Source organism: Pagrus pagrus, assembly GCF_965226575.1.
Source record: "Pagrus pagrus genome assembly, chromosome: 10".
Classification (NCBI taxonomy): domain Eukaryota; kingdom Metazoa; phylum Chordata; class Actinopteri; order Spariformes; family Sparidae; genus Pagrus; species Pagrus pagrus.
The window spans coordinates 14,044,311-14,062,475 of record NC_140194.1 but is presented as its reverse complement, the minus strand read 5'-3'; the positions used below and the strand labels follow the sequence as shown (position 1 = coordinate 14,062,475).

General features: G+C 39.5%; 1 protein-coding gene across 16 annotated transcripts in view; it reads right to left on the bottom strand.

The window, feature by feature from the left end:
* LOC311263933 (pleckstrin homology domain-containing family A member 5-like) overlaps positions 1-18,165 on the bottom strand; it is a 90,940-nt gene that overhangs the window by 70,936 nt on the left and 1,839 nt on the right. For all 16 annotated transcript variants that reach the window (XM_084364317.1, XM_084364329.1, XM_084364326.1 and 13 more), the window contains exon 3: positions 17,602-17,659. In XM_084364317.1, the coding sequence (XP_084220443.1) occupies positions 17,602-17,659 (58 nt within the window). The remainder of the gene's footprint in view (positions 1-17,601; positions 17,660-18,165) is intronic.

Here is an 18,165-nt window from a genome sequence, read left to right as displayed (position 1 = left end):
GGTTCAAATTATACAGCCATGACATTTCACATTGATGGTATTAATTAATTCACAATTAGCAAGAAAAAGATTGAGACTTGTCACTACATCCTAATGAGCAAACCATACTGCATAGAGATGAGGTTAAGTTTGTCAGTTTTTAAAATACAGCTGCAGGGATTAGTCGGTTAATCGATTAGTTGATCAAAAAGAAAATCAAAATAAAATAATGACCAACTATTTTGATAATGGAGTCACAGAAGTGTCACACTGTTGTTTTGTAAAAGCTTGTAGGTGCACCTGCTGGCTCACCTGCTGTTGTGATAACGGAATCAGCGGTGGAAAGAATCCAAAACACAAGGTGTGTTTTTTGGGTGATTTTATAAAACATTCTGCTGACGAAGAAAGTCAACAGAGCTGACGCATACTGGGAGAGAGAAGCAGGAAGGCGAGGCAAGCCAGTGTGTGTGCGTTAAGGTGGATTTTAAGGCTCAGTCTTAGTCAAATTGACATTTTGGGTTTGTGGCTTGGGTCCGACAAAACCACCAAACCACCACCAACACCACCCACCATAGGCACACGGTCATTCTGTGAGAAACATTTAAGTGACTAAAATATAAATACATAATCATGAAAATAAACAGCAGAAGAATCCATAATGTAATGACTAACGAATGTTAGTTTCAGCCCTAGTGTTGCAATAAGGTGTGGGAGTATGAGAAAGACAAGCTGGTCACACATACCTCTCTCATCTGAGGAAAGCTCTCAACATGAGTTGATATTTGGGTTGTTTATCATAAAAACATGAAGATACTTTGATAGGTAGAACAAGAATCCTCCACATTTTTTTGGTGTAGTTTTTAGTTAGATGGGGGAATTATTCATTTGTTCTTTCTGCTTCATTATTCCTTTTTTGTACTAAACTTTCTGCTCCTTTCTGTGCCAAATTTAAGCTGCATGGACTGAATTCTTGAGAGAAAACAGCATATCAATAGCAGGTCACTAAACATTAACAATTTTTTTTCCATTTCATATACTAGTATACCAGTTTTTATCAACTAAATCTTTAGATTGTGGTATTTGTTCATCATTACTAGGATAACTCTGTTAGCATTGCTCGTACATAACCAACAACCTCCTGGCTCAATATGGCTGCTGGGCTTTAACTAAAGACTTCAGACTTCAAGAGGAACAGTATGAGACAGTGCCCGAGTTACAATGCTGTCATTGTGTTGCCTCTGAGTCGGGCACTACCTGAAATCTGAAACGGTGTGGACAGCACCAAAGTGCTTCCATCCAGGTTTGACCAAACAGGTTTCAGCTAGTCATCACGAGGACAAGAAACATGAACACCACAGTACACTGACGTCAGTGTGTCTGTCTCACACATCTTGCCTAGCCTGGCTCCGGACATGGCTCCAGACATGGAGTCTGGTGATACTTTTTTGAAGGAACAAATGAGCCTATCAGAGCCACGATAGGTATGGCTTAACTTTGATGAATCGATTTCAGTAGTTGCTGTATTCATCCAAAACTGACCCAAATTCAGAAAGTGAACTAATTTAAATAGCTTCTAGCGACACAAACAGAATTTCAGCTTAGATGTATCTCATTAAAATGCTGCTTTGGACTCACAGTTGACTACTATCTTAAGGTTTTTATGTACACAGGCCTTGGCTTTCGATCTAAGAAACAGATATTTTCTAACACAGTTGCTCATCTGTTGTACTGATGATTCAACAGGGTGAGTTTCATGCCCAGCCTAGCCTCAGAAGTGCTCCAACTGCCAGTCACCTAACACTGTCGTTTTGTTGAATTTCACAACTATATGGCTTGTGTGTGTGGGATTAATTTGAGTCTTTACAGCTTTGTGTTCTCCTCCTTAAGGATTTTTGTGGGGCAGAACCAAGTTTAATAGCCGCACCTTTAATACTCAAGCCCTTTTGCCAATGAAGTAAAGATAGTAAGTAAGATCTGACCCGAATTCTACATTATTTAAAGACATTGCTGGGGATTTAAAGATGTAAGACCAGTCTGCCAAAAACTACAACAATCTCTGTCAGGCTCTGTCCTGGCTGGGTTTTAATAAAACTGAAGAAACATGTTTTTGAGAATGCTGCCTTTTTGAATGTAGGTAGGGTAAAGCCAATTTTAAGGCTGGCAGTGGTCCAGCTTCAACTGAGCTTTAGTTCTTGGCAAAGAGCAAACTTCTTGTGTACACATTTACACTGTCACACTGAATGACTAATGAGCCTCCCTCCTCCATAAATAAACAATGAAAACAAACAGGCAGAGAGGCAAATCTTACAGCTCCAAAGATCTTACAGTCCACTTATGGCTTGATCCAAATCCCTACACAGAGACTTCCTATTGATTTGGGGGAGGCTTCAGATTCTTTCGACAAGCAGATGCAAGTTGGTAGCATCAAGGACAAGGGCCTGCGTTTATCAAGCATTTCAAAATCACTCCTAGAAATCGTGCACGTCTAACGAGGACTAAAAATACTCAAACAGACTTGAGAGTTATTTATGAGGCTTCCTACACAGCAGTTTCAGCAAAGGAGTAGAAGTTTCCTTTCAAAGTGACTGACATCACTTTTATGCAAAACTGAGTCAAATTAAATTAAAGATGAAGTCTTGTAATTTATTGTGAGTAGTTACAGTGTGATTAAAGTCATTAAAAAGACCCACAGGCAGTTAGATGAATCTATGGCGAAATAAACATGGAGAAAGAAGGATTACTTATTACTTAATAAGACACAGACTGTGAATTTCTATCAAACAAATAGGCAACTAACAATTATTTTCACAATTTATCTATCTGCAGATGATGATAAATGATGAGTTTCTGAAACAATATAAAACAGTGAAAAATCACAATTTTCCAGAGGCCAAGGTGGCTTCAACAATTTTCTTTTCTTGTCAATTCAAAGCCAAAAACATTCAATTTACAAAAACATCTTAATTTAAGTATGGCAAGCAGATAATTGTCACATTTCAGTATGAGGGACAATTAAGTTTTTGGCATTTTTGCAGGAACAAGACAGAAAAGATGAATTGGTTGTCAAAAACTTGCTGATTAAGTCTCAGTCAATCAATTACCAGATGTATTGTTGCCGCTCTAATTACAAAATGTTCCCTTTCATTTCAAGAGAATGATTCAAATGCAGCATACGCACTTGTTTTTAATATCCTATAAAAATAGCATTACATCTTGACAACTGCACTATTACCACGCAGTGAGCTGCGCCATCTTTTGTTGGTGCAAAAAGTACAAATCAGATCCATATCATGGCTCGCCTCTCTACCACTGTGACATTTATACCAGTTTCTTTTTCCCACCCCTGCATACACACACACCATACCACCCACACACTCAATAAGGGCAATCATCAGCGCAATGGCAGGTAGTAATAAAGCTGTCACACAGGGAAGACGTCTTGAAAATGGTCTGGCTAAATCCAGCTACCTGACACAAGAGGAAGACACAGAGGCAGAGACATCGCAATCATAACATCACAGTCAGAGTTGAGGGTGCATTTGATCTGAACCACCAGCAGAGGACTTTCAGGGGAAAAACAGTATGATGCCTCTCATCCAGAGAGGAGGAGGAATGCCTGCACACATCAGTTTGTGAATAGCAGCACAGAGGTGGGAAGGCTGCATTTATCCTTGAGCAAGTAGTGCTGATATTTAAACCAGGCGCTTGACTTCCAGAGACATTCATCCCTACTGCTGCAGGAACACATTGCAGAGGGCTGACAGCTGATTAGACTGATGGATCACTATGTGGTGCAACCATTACTACAGTTATGAAGCCCCTGTCAGCTTACTCCACTGTGTGCCTCATCTCTCTAACTCTCAAACATCCTCTTACTGAAACTGAAAGCAGGCTGCACGGAGCTGATACGCAGCATGAGAGGAGGGACAGATTGATTCTATTTCACCTTCTCCTTAAAGGTAATCTATAAGGTTTTTAACCACCCAAGTGGCAAGGTGGAGAGATGTTTAGATGAGTAGGTCGCTGCATTGTTTGAATGCTGAGGTCTGCCATCATGTGCACCACATACATTTCTGCAGACTGCAGAGTGCAGTAACCCAACAAAACTAATATAAACAATGCAAGGTTTCAAATATTCACCGCAAAAAAAAATGCTTATGAAAGGTAGAAAGGTAGCTAGGACGTTAATATAAAGATCATTACATAAAATTACTGTAAGGTTTTTTGTGTGTGTATATACTGCATATAGGTGTGTTTTCATGTATGTGTTGTCTCACTCCTGTACATTTTATTAATGCTGCTCATTACCGTCGTATTGTATGAGACAAATACGGAATACAATATCTTGTCATAGAACGAGTTCAAAGAAATGATGTACCATTTAAAAAATATTCCTTGTTTATGTTTCTTATGTAATTTATTTAACTTATTTGCATTTTTGTGTGTTTTGCTAATGTTGCTTACTGCTGTTTTTGTTACATGTACATTCTTTAAGTCATGCTTTTGGATTTTGGGCAATAGTAAACTTTGATGTGACTTGACTAGACAAGAATACATAGGATTGTTTTAGTTGTTTACAAATCCACCTCAGCCTAAGCAATTCTGACAATGAGGGCGAGATGGACAAACAACCTCCTAAAATGCTGTGAACAGGCTACCTCGGATCCTGACAAACATCCGAAGTGAGAGTTTGGGATAAGGCTACAGTAGCCATTCTCTTCAGCTATCTGTGAATCACCTGACCTCAAACAGATGGACTCCGGGAAGCAGGATGCCCTCAAGGCACCAATTTAGATCAAGGGATGCACATTTAGCTGTTTGTTCTTTCCAGGGTTTAGTTTTTACTGCACAAATAGTTTGTATTCATTTGTAAAGAGGGACGACAATTTAGCATGTTTTCTGTGACTCTAATCACACTACGGCACATTCTTCTTGTGGTAACTCTAGTGATGACATTAAGCTCGTGAGAGACACAATTGTACAATATCAATCACAGCAGGTATACATTACTCAGTGAGAGACCTGGCACAGAGTTCAAATATTTGTTTAGGCAGTGACGGCCTGATCCTAGGACAGAGCGTGGGAGAGGAGTCTGACAGCAGAAGAGTCACTACCTAACAGTTGAGCAATAAATGCAGTGTATTATCCAGTCACTGCCACCATTCATCCCTCCCTGTGCCCAGACAGAGAACCAAATCCACAGCAAGTAACTGAGCATTGCTACATGACTACAGATACAGTATAATGTCAGTAAGTGTATTTTGTGTTGCAATTAAGTTTGAAATATCTATCCTCTCTCTAATATGATGGGTCTGATGGTGCTAGTACACCTCAGAGAACTTGGTGCTATTTGAAGCATTTGTGCTGACCTGAGTACTATTTATATCTGTCAAGTGTCCCATCTAGCAGCTGAATTTACAGTGCACTCCAGTCATGATGGGCCATGCACTAAACTGCGTGCACACAGACATACAAGAGGCCCGATAAGTGGTCGTAAAAAGCAGTTTCACTTTGGGTTGATGTTTGCTGGGAATAACTATGGAAGTCCTTCACACAGTTATGATATTACATAAGGACTTTTTAGATGAATGGTTTCTACAAGTGCCAGCACTGGAGATGAAATAAATAAGCCCACTACCGGTGCATCTAATTTCTACTAGATGTCGATGGACAATTAGAGATAAGGTAAGGGCTATCGAATGTTCATAAGGGACATGTAGCCATTTATTCCCAATTCTTGACATTCACGATGGTTCTCATGAGCAAGAAAACATCCGAAGGCCACACGACTCCAAAGGAGGTCAAGATACACAGACAACAATTGTGTGAGGATTATAAACTTAAAGAAGATTTACAGAAATAAACATATCCTGCTGGTAGCATACAATATGTCTAGCCTAAACGACATGGACAATTGTGAGACATGCGAGGTCTACAGGGGGAACGGAGCAGCTGACAGCGCTGCCAGGAGAGAGAAGGGAGGGAATAAGCCAAAGCCACAGGACCAGGAGGGTATGATATTAATCCTTCCACTGCTGCTGCTAAATTGAAAACTTGGCGTCAACCTGTACATCAATATAGCACTACACCCTTTTATTCAATCCTCTGGGGGAGTGTGAAAAGGAGATACGCTGCAATATTTTAGTGAAGCCTTTTCATGAAGGTGCGATCACTGTGAAAACAGAGGCTCGGATTCTCTTTATGCTTAGCAGTTGATGAAAAAAAGGAGAGCGCTGACTGCCTGTTTGGACGTGGATAAAGACAAATTCAGGGGCTGAATTTGTAACAATTTGTTTCAGGAAACAGTCTGCTGTTCCAAAGCCCTCTGTGGACATTTTAACACGGTGCTCCAAGAGCTCACAGCTGTAGAACATTTGGGCAGAGTGACAGCTTCCAAAAGCCGCCTAATCACCATCGACCATCTGGAAAACAACTGGGCCGTGCACTGTCCACTGGACTGAGGTAGAAAGACAAGAGAGACAGAGGGAGAAGGAAAAAGATAAGGCCAGTAGGTAAATGCTTTGCCATGGCATGATATGGCATGTGTATCATTTTACGAGCTTAAGAGATAAACATCACCTACATCACAGAACAGGTATCATTAAATCAAAGTTAAGGGATTTCATCAGCAAATAGAAGTTGGTTTCCACCTGCTTCAAGCAATATCATGTTCCTCAACTAAACAGGCCCTTTAGAAGAAGTCAGTCGGGCTGGATGGAGAACATGTGACATCAGATCAGAGCAGAGAACCACGAAGATACTGGAGTCTGGAGTCCGTCTCACACATGGCTTAAGATCATATCTGGCAAAAACGTTCTCATTTGTGCCTCTCTGACTTGATATTCCTCTCTCCTAGGGCTTGTCAATAAAACAATATTATATCATTATTGTGACATGAGAATATATATACCACGTTGGATTTTGAAAATTGTTATAGCGTGATATGGCATACGTTTTTTTTTTCTGGTTTTAAAGGCTGCCATAAAGTCAGGTGATTACATTTTCTATATTTACCTAGTTTTACTTGTTCTAATACTCATCTTTACCAACCCTCAGTCAATATATCCACATTACTGATTATTTATTAAATATCTCACTGTTTTATATCAAGTATCAATAGTTATCTCAACAATATCGCAGAAAAATCCATATTATTTGGTCAAAAATATTGTGATATTTGATTTTGCCACCCAGTCCTCTAGAGGAGATTTCAAAATAATGATAAACAGTTTATATATATTAGTCTCTCCTTTCCAACAATGGGAAGAATAAACAAAGGTAAGCAGACTGGAATTGATGGAAAGGCAAAGGAGTTCCCTAAGAAATATAAATTGAGGGAAGTCAAATTCGAAATAATTGTGACAACGTTGTCATAATAAGTTCTCCTATGTAGACCTGATAATGTAAGGAATAATAGCTGACCCCGAGCAGCTGTCCCAGGACTGAACCTGGCACAACATCAGCAAAGGGTGGCTCATTGCAGATTACTGCAGGGATTACTCGAGTTCAACAGCTCTATCAGCATTAAATCAAAGACACCACACAACTAAGAGGCTTTAGGGCCAAAGAATTACTGTAGGCTGTGTGCTCCACTACTAAATCCAGGAGGTAGGCCTGCATTCATTCAATCAACATATATAGCTGAAGATTATACATTCATATTCTTTAGTGATGGATGTTAATCATTGCAGAGTTTGACATTTAAGAAAAAGTGCATTTTGTAAGATGATGATAATCATTTAGGCTTGTATGTACTCTGACAGTCAGAAAGTCTGACATCAGATTACACTCAGAGAGCCGTCACCTTCGTACTGATGGCAACGAGAAGCACTGTAGACAAGGAGTCTTTTGATCCTATTAAAAGCAGGAACGCCTTTAGTTTTCAATCTTGAGAAAAGAATCTTTCTGAAAAGATAAAATGACTGCACACAATTTGTAAACAGCAAATGCAACTTAAAACTCTAGGATAGGTAGCCAAGAATATTATGCACAACAGCAGAGCATTACTTGGTCTGATGTGGATTTTCGCTGGGAAACTGCCTTAATCAGCACCTGGGGCGGCCACTGACATCAGAGGATCTCTTACACATATGTTCACACACAGAGCATCCAAACACCAAAACACATACACACTTTTCTTCCAGTGCTGGCCAGATGGCAGGGACCCCACAGAGACTGAAACGCGTGAGAGCAGTCTGAACTGCTCAAAGCCTGTCTGTCTCCCAGTCAGCACCCAGCCTCAGAACAGAGAGTTATGGGGCTCGAGACGGGGATGATGTACAGCAGATCCAGGTCCACTGGTTTCCCTCTTAAATCACATTACACACACAAGTGAAATGCATGAGTGCCGAGCACTGACAGAGTTAGTGAGTCAGCAGCCACAGCCATCAGAGCCTCCTCCTGCCAAGGGGGTGAGTAAACAGTCTCTCAGAGCTTTACAGTTTGAATAAGACATTGTCCCTGATGTGCCATTTATTAACATGTGTACTGGAACGAACATCTTACTTCTTTACAAACATACCGCTAGACACTGCAGATGGCCTTTATGATTATGGTTAAGATGATATTTTATTTAAAATTGAAGACCCATTATCTATCACTCTTTTTATGTTAAAGATTTAAAATGTAAGAATTCTGCATTAACATGTCTAAAAACAACGAGATTTGTGTTATATATTTTGTTGAGTTGTGTACTTAAATTATTCCAAATGTTTCCAACAATGTTCAAACCCAGAGAAATCTGGGTTTACTCAATATAACAGTGCTTTTCATTTGGTAGACACACTACATCCCCACTAGCCACACTAATCATTAAAACTTCCAGGATAGAGTGAGGAGGGAAGTCCAGTCAGCAGTCAACCTTACAGTACACACCCACCCACTGCTGCAGTCAGGTTGATAAATGGGAGTGAAGATAAAGAAAAGCTCTCGCCAGTAAACAGCTCCGAATCAGAGCACAAGTCAATGTAATTCAGGGTGTTTACTCCTCCAGAAGGTCAGGCTTTGCACCCAACTTCCTCCTACAGAGCTGGCCAGCTCTTACCAGGTGAGCAGCAGCTATATCCCCTTCCACTCCACCCGGCCCTCCCCACACACACAGTACTCTGCTAATATCTTTTTTTTTTTATGATAGGGAGACACCTAGCAGTTGAGATTTCAGATCAATTTCAATTTCATAGGTAGAAGCAAAGACTAGCATGACACAAGACCGAGTGGAATATCCTAAAGAGCTCAATGAGATCACACTTCAGAGTGCAAGTTTTTCTTCTACAAAGGCAATTTTCCAAAGACAAAAATATACATTTAAACTGTCATTCATCTTTTACAGTTTGTTTATGGTCCGTTTAGAAGTCTCATGTTGTCTTTGTGTCTGTGTGTGTCAGTGCTTAAGTTCCCTCCAACATGCAAGACACGCAGGTTAGGTGAAAACTAATTTGCTCATAGGTGTGAATTAGGTCGTACGTCTTTGTGTAGCAGCTGTCCAGTGTGCGCAGTGCCTCTCTCCCAGTGTGTGCTGGAATTGGCTGTAGCTCCAGCAAAACAAATGAAAGAAACTGGCTCTACGTGTTGACTTTACGATAAATCTCTTAAAGTACTTCAAGGTGCTACCAGCCAGAACACACACAAAGGAAGAGACATCTATGTGGGAGAGTGGACGGCTGCTACTGATTTAATTGAAAGAAAATGCAAAATGAGGAACATTTGTGAGCAGCAACCATGCACAGGATGTGGTTTATTAGGTTTGATTAAGTTTAATGTTAGTTTCAGCAATGACTGTTTTTGCTTGTCCCCGGATTTCTCTGAAGCTATGTGATATTTATGCTGAATGTGTTATGGCCATTCCATAAAATGAAAACATTCTGGTTATGGTTTCCTACACAACTTCAATCACGTGTGACATTTGGTGATGCATCTAGTATCTTGCAAAGAACTGAAAAATGCATGTTTTTGTGGGTTTTTACATAAAACAATAACTTACAACGAGCCACTGGTGGACGTGGCAGAGTTCCAGAGAGAATATATACCATGCTTACTGAATTACAACAGTGGTTTAACATTTAATTATTGATTAGAGCTATCCTTAAAAGCATAAAAAGAATTGATCCCTACACAGAAAACGGAGGTACATTGCACTGAGGATTAACTGTGCAGTCGCAATGCTCTTGCCTGCAGCTGCAATCAAATGCAAAGTTTGGGAAGCAGAGAACAGTTAATCACAGTGTAACTGAAACAAACACACTGATTGGTCAAAGCTTGATTTGAAGCACTGGAGCAGGCACTAACTATAAAGTCAATATTTCCCCTGATAAAGTTTAATAAGCCTTAATGTGGAGGCCAAAATTGTGATCACTTATTAAATGGTATAATATACAGCCCTCTCTTGTATTCAATTTCATGCCAAGTCAAAACACTTGGTCACCTGTCTTACATTGTCACTACTGTGACAGGATTTTCAGGGTTATATAATCAGGTCTGATATAAGGCTTTGCTCACAGATAGAAGCTTGGATTATTCCCTGAAGGGAAAGGAGAGCCTTTACAGTCTGCCATAACTGTGTGTTTGACAGTTATGGAGGGCTCATAGGGACTCCCCTTGTGTTTGCCCTAAAAGATTAAGACCTCAACTCTCAAATCTTTCTACATTCCAGGTGAAGCTACAGACAAAACCACTGCAAACCCACATGGATAGAAATAAGAATTAGTGTGAGCTCATTCCTCTGATTGTCCTCTATTGGGGATTTTTACTCACTTTTGCAGATGTCACTCATGAATATCCCCTATGCTTGAAGTCTGTGACATGCTAATCCAGTCTTCAGATCTCTGATAAGATGCCTCATGTTACTGATGCCCTTAAGTGTCAGTGTCGCAAGGAGCTACAACTGCAGAGATGAAACTCAAAAAAGGGAAGAGGCGAGACGAGAGCAGAAATACTGGTACAAATTGGATTAAAAGTGAAAATTTAACTATTTGAATCCTGGTAAAACCTACCAATAAAGCATTATGTAACTTTTTGACCTTAAAATAACAGCTTTAAAATCATTTTGATGTTACAGGATCTATCCCTTTATCCAGATCTGCACCAAACTTTAATGGGGTCTATTCTGGACCGTTCAGTACCAACCAATTAATCAACCAACAGAGAAACAAACAAACACACATGGGTGACAAAATATCCTCCTTGGCGGAGGTTACCATTAGCAAGTTCACCATATCAACTTGAAAGTGATAATAAGTCAGTGTTGTGTTACAACTTGTCTCCGCTGATATTGCAGGGTCATTATGACCAGCAGAGGCTCTAATAGGTTATCAGTAAGAAACCACAGAGTAATCAAAAAGAACAATTTGATTATTTATCTTTGAGAGATAATTACCACAATTGAATATCATTCACTGTAACCCAATACTGTGTTTAAATGTGCTGTCAGCCAGTGAGTGGGCTTTCAAACCACAAAATGAGCCAACAGCTAAACAGAGATCCACCAGAGAGATTTTTGTTATACTTGGCCAAATTTCAATTGACATGCTTTCCTCTGTTCTGAGTGATGAATTATGCAGCAGCAGAAGTGAGCAGTCTAATGAAAGTGGTTGTTGCTGAGAAGGCTAGTACAATATTTATATTTTATGTTGCACTTTACACTGATGAGGATCCTGAAGCGGCAAATTGCCCTCACAGGATGCAGACAAAATGTCACCAAAACGCAACATTAACAACTGGGCAGCAATCAAGCAAGACTCTTGCTCTACAGCACTGTGGGGGTCAGCTGTTTGAGCCTCACTCATTAGCCTCAAAACAAGATGTCAGATATCTCATTGTGTAAGCTACCGTAATTAGCCTTGGCTTCAGCAGATAGGTTTTTCCCCTCCTTTTCCAGACAGATTAAATGAGACAAGAATAGCAAACAAAGAGAGGGAGCTGGCAGGAGATCTGCACCTGTCTATTCATAAACATAATTGCTGTAAACACTTCCTGCATCCATGAGGCAACAAACTCCTAATTAGGGTCATCGCTCTTTTACTAAAATATTACGCCTTTTGTACCAGCCAAACTGACTTCTTCACCACATTTATCCTGATACATATTTCTGAAAAGCCGTCAAGAAGCCTCATTAGGAGCCAGACAAACATTTTGACAAAATGCTGGTTCAATTGCCCAAATTATGTCCCCCCCATCTTGTTCAAAATGAGGCTTAAGTTAAAATGTGGGATTATGTGCTACAGAGATAAAATGGAAAACACAAATCTGCCAGATGGCACAGTCTCATCAAAACGCAGTTTACGTCACAAACAAAAACAAACTGAACGGATACTGCACTCTGGGTGGCTGTAGAATTTATTAGAAGGCCCAAGAGAGGAATATAGAGAAAATATCCTGACAATAAAATGTCCAGTGGCTCGACTCTCCGTGTAGTATCCTGCACAGAGCCTATGCAACATACAGTTTTTTGCATGTGTGCAAAACATCTTCACATCAGAGAGCAGATCTTTGCACAGAAGTGTAGTTCAATCTCAAGACAGGGAACAAAGCAGCAGATGGGTAAACTAAAGAAGAAGGTGTCAGTTACTCTGACGTTTGGATTATATTGTTTCAACTCTTGGAGGACCAAAGCAGCAGATTGGATAGATGGATGGAATTCAGTGTTCTCTGATTTATTGCCAAGTTAAGCATTGGAGGCCAGGGCCAAAAGCCACTAGCTTAAAATCTTGAATATATTAGGACTAATGGGTGGGTGCTATTGACCCGTTACTCTCTCCTCAATGAGCCACAGCAGATGGGCACACACTCAGTATCGATAATGATACTGAATGTTTGTGTGTGTGTGTGTGTGTGTGTGTGTGTAATGGTTATGTGGAAAAACAAACAAGCACATTTGAAAAGAAAGATTGAACAGCATTGAAATTGTAGTCTTTAACTGTAGCATCTTAACAAAAGGAGCATTATTCACAGCTTGCAGTCCCGTCTGACTTGGAAACAAAACCGTCACAACAAACTGATGTTAGTAATACATGTCTGCCTGTGAATGAAATTAACAGGCAAATAGTTTGCAGATTTACACCTCCTCATGATCTCATTCTTTGCCGGTGGGGGAGCAAGCACCGGCCAGTTGACACATGGTTCCCAAAACTGGAAAGACGTGTTGGCATCGGGCCACCTGCTCACAACAGAGAAACTCAGAAGAGACTGCCCAGTCTGAGGAGAGCGGCAAGCGTGACTGATTCAATTAACATCTGCACTGACCTTCACTCATTCAAAACTCACAGTACCATAAAATAATCAAATCGTGGGATGGGCCATGCCTCTTGTCTACACTATCACACCAACAATCTGCACCTTCCATCCCCCTGAACACATCCCGTCAGAAGACAGCCTACGTCTGCACAATCTGCTCCTTGATGCTCACACTGTGTCACCCGATGGTAACAGCCAAGCCACACAGCCAGCATGTGAATGGGCCAGATCCTTTCACAGGCTCAAAAAAGCCTCGAGTCACATAAATGAATCAATAATCCAGAGTCTGTGAACAAGAGGAGGAAGCTGGTTTGCTGGTTAATCTATTTGCCCTATGCTAATGTACATTAAAAATGCAAAAATATAACCATAAACTAGCTAAACTTAACAAAATTGATGACATAGTAATGAACACCTACTGTCAAACATAAGGAATAGACTTATCCAGCTGTCATCCGACTAATGGTCTTGGATAGTTTTCAGAGGCTTTTATTGGCAGCCTCACATAAAGCCTCAAAATGCCCCAAGTACTGTCCAAGACAGTTATCACATAAACCTGTCAACATGTCTCTCAGTCCAAACAATGAGTCACAGTGAAATTAATAGGCAAGTTTGTACATAGCCCAGTTACTCAAATTTAAGTACGTCTGAGATACATCGCCATCAATTAGGATTGACAACTAGATCATTGACTTGTTTATCAGTACATGCGGCCAGCATAAAGACACAAATATACACATAACTACAGTACAAGTGTGAAAAAATAAAGAGGAACCAGTAAACACTCTAGGAAAATGTGTCTTGCTTAAGCGGTCCAAACAAGCCAGGCTGTGGTAGCCTTGGTCACATGTAGACTATTTATCTCCATTTCACCAACAAAATTTGCCATCAGCTTTCTACACAGTAGTGTCTACCCAATAAGCAGACACACTTGAGCTTCCAGTTATTCTCTTCATGCAGTCTTCAAAAATAAATGACAGACATTATAGGCAAGTGACATGCAGCACTAACGAGTGACAGAGGGGAACGCGGTAAGAGAGGACTGAGAGACACTAATGGGAGAGAGAAGAAGGTAATCTATTGAACTGCAGTGTATGATTTTGGTATGGACACATGCTTAATTCACAATATCCTGTACAAATGAATGCTAGGGAATGATCGGTCCCGTTGCTTTGAATGTTTTTTACATTGCACAGACATTAGACATTTTAGTCAGTTTGCTGGTCAAAACAAGGCTAAAACAAGGGGATATGCTGGCGCTCTTTATCTGTGGCTAAGTTAAATCAGCTGAAGCCATTTTTTTGTTTGCAGTTTTCTTTTAATTGTGACTTGTAATTACAGGTGACACCTCCATTGCAGACAAACACATACAACCATGGGGCCTCTGTGGAGCAGTGGTGCATCAGCTAAAACATGGTTGCTGTAAATTGTCTATTCCACTCATCAGATAATCAATAGGGCTTACTATTGCTATTAAGATAACTGAGGGAGATTTTCAATTTCTGTAATCATACCACATAACATTAATTTTCAGCTGAGGTAGCACATATTAAATGGATGATTCGATAATGAATGTAACATTCATGGTAAAACTAGCATTACAGCCTCGCGGATGTATGCCTATGCCTCACAAGTCAAGTTGCATTTTACATTCATGTCTGTCCAGATGCATATTATATATGTAGGGAAGGAATTTAAAAGGTAATATAATAAGCATATGTCTAAGTGAAATAGAAGTTATCACCATACTGACATGCATGATTCTAGTGAATAATTTCCAGTGAGAAACATGCTGTCTTCACTTGGAGACTATTTTTACAGAGGAGTACAGAGGACTGATAGAGAGCTTCATCACATGTTGCATTGGCAATCACCTGAAGCTCAATATCAGCAAAATCAGTGAGTCTGTGGTGAGCTACAGCTGTATGTCTATTAGTGTGTAAGTTCATTGCAGGACACAAAAAAAAGTCAAATTCCTTGCATGTGTTCACATGCTTGGCCAATAAAGCTGATTATGATAGAACATGAAAAACTGTAAAATATGGACGCTTCACTCACTCACACACACACACACACACACACACACACACACACACACACCTTCAACCCAGCAGAAGATCTATACTAACACCACAGTATGAAGATGGGCCGCCAAATATGAAATATGGTCATAATCTCTCCTTCTGTTACAGAGTTACAGCAGTGAATAATGGCCAGAAAAGTGCATTTTGCAGAATTTCATGATTTGTGTGAAATGTTGTCAGAATTAGCATATTGGGGAGGAATAGACCAATTATGCAACTCTATGTACCACTCACAACACAATCTTTTGGATTGGTTACACGTCAGGTAATAGCCTATAAACACTGACTAATCTGAATCTGCAAAATAACTAGTGACTAAAGTTATCAAATAAATGTAGGAAGTTTAAGTAATAGAAAATGGAAATACTCAAAATTGCACGCAAGTACAATACTCTAGTAAATTGCACCTGTGGCTATTATACATTTTGACACTAACATTTTCATTTATACTGCAAATGTATCTTTGTTTGCAAATATCGGTTATCGGTCTACATTATTACTAATAATCAGTATCTGTATAAAAATATTGGTAGATCCCTTATATTGGGTTATGTCCACAAAATGTGTTTTGTCAGGTCACAGTGATATTGACCTTTTACCACCAAATTCTAATACAATGGATGGATGGACAGCTACTATTGGGCAGGGAGGCATTCAAATTGTGTGTACACATATTCCCTTAATCACTACCATCTACACTACAGTTAAACCTTGTGTACAGCAGGTTTATCTTGTTTTTCTGCAGTGACCTCAGCTTTGTAATATGAAGAGGAAGCAGCTACAGGGTTAAGACTAAAACAAAGCTACAAATTAATCTGCAGCTACTAAGAACATACCATTTAAATTCAAATTACTCCTTTAATACAAGTATGAACTTGTCTTATAACTTAAAATGTGTCTAAAATGTAGCTACTAGATGAAACAAATGGCTTCTCAACTTTACAAAATTCAGTCTGCACACTTTGTGGGAGACCGCATGATTGGTTTTGCAACTTTTTTTTACAGAAAGAATTACCATGTCATTGAACTGTGCCAGAATCACAGTGATCAACTAATGAATGTGGTCTCCAAGTCTGTTTTGCACTGAGAAGCTGTGATAAAATACTTGAATATAAAATTACTGCCTTTCAGTCAGACTGCCTGGCAACCTGCCACATGAAGCGCCTCAAATTCATGAGGAAGTCAAAGACGGAGAGCGGATTCAGTGAGGATAATAAGGCATAATATCCTAAATTCGTAGCCAGTGTATTGCAGTGTCTTCAATCACACAGAGCCATTCTTGTATTTTGGCAGGGAAATTCATCTGTGGAATACCAATACCTGCTGTGTGAGAGCAGTTTTTAGCAGGACATTCAAAATAACAAAATATTTCAACCCCTATGCTTGGGTTTAAAACATTCTGAGGACAGATGATGAATCAGTGCTGACTAAATGACAGTGGTTATGCTCTCTTTTCGTTAGCTGCATGCATCAGGCTACCATGGAGGAAAGAGAAGAACATGTGAAATATACTGTATTTCAGCAGCTTTATAACATAGCAAACTATGAATGTTGCTCATGTAGACCCTGGTCTTCAAACAGAGAGGGGCACATACTAAGAAAAAATAACATGTTTTTGTGGACATGGATGATATATCAGATTTTCTCCAGCAAACACAAAGCAAACAAATGAGCTAACTGGGGATAAGATGTTTAAAGAAAATCAATGGAAGGAGACTTTAAAAGATAAGCATTTAATACCCTCTGTTGGCATGTACTGTAGGAATATTGTCCAGCATCTACTTAAGACAAGCGTCATTTTGAACTGTAGACCATATAAACCCAAACAGGAAGGATAACAGCTTTTTCTTATTAACTGTTAGAAGAACAGAAAACATTATACTTTATGCTCAACTCTCCAAGTAGGCTCAGCTCTTAGCAGGGGTAAGTCTGAATAAATAAAAATAGCTCTCAAGAAGACAGCAACCACACTTTGCCCATATCTGTCTAGTATTTGCACAATGTTCCTGTGTAACCATTAACTTTTGCGATAGGCTTCGACAGTGCACAAGTAGGGAGTAAAGGTTCCAAATTTATGAGCATGCAATATTTACTTGTATTACACAGTTGTTTTCAGGGATTAAGGCAGCCTTTGAATGTGGTTTCATTCATTTGAGGTGATGAAACTGATGGTCATAAACAAATGCTATAATGAAGGTGACATGCAAAGTGGAACTGCTTTGAATGCATATGGCATGTTTAGATATTGTATGCAGCTTTTTCTAGGGTTATGATGGGTGTGTGTCTTGAGGACCGAGGCTGTTAAACTCACTTGATAAAGCACCGTGCGCCCTCGAAAGTATATCCTTCTTCCCATCCAGTGGGTAGGTCTGTGAAAGAGGAAGAGGTGGACAAAAACATGTGAACACAAACGGGTGGAACAAACAGATGTTGTGCGTATTAAATTAACTGGGGCTATGCAATACCAGCTGTCATTTCAAACACTGAGATGCAGAGCTGCAACGATTAGTCAATCACACTATCATTCGACCAAAAAATATTACTCAGCGGCTATTTTTTCAACATGGATTTATCGTTTCAGTTCTTTTCAAGCAAGAATACCAAAAATTAATAGTTTGTAGCATCTCAAATGTGAGGATTTGCTGCTTTTTTTATGTAAGTCAATAAATTGAGACATTAAGCAATTTTTGAACATCACTTTTAGAGCAGCAACAAACTATTATTTCTGTTATCAATTAATCTATCAGTTATTTTCTTGATCAATCGGATACATCTGTGATATAACGTATACATAAATATATGTATATATAAATATATAGTATCTGTCATAGGCCTTCAATGTATCAGTCGGGCTCTATTATTCACATTGTTTGTT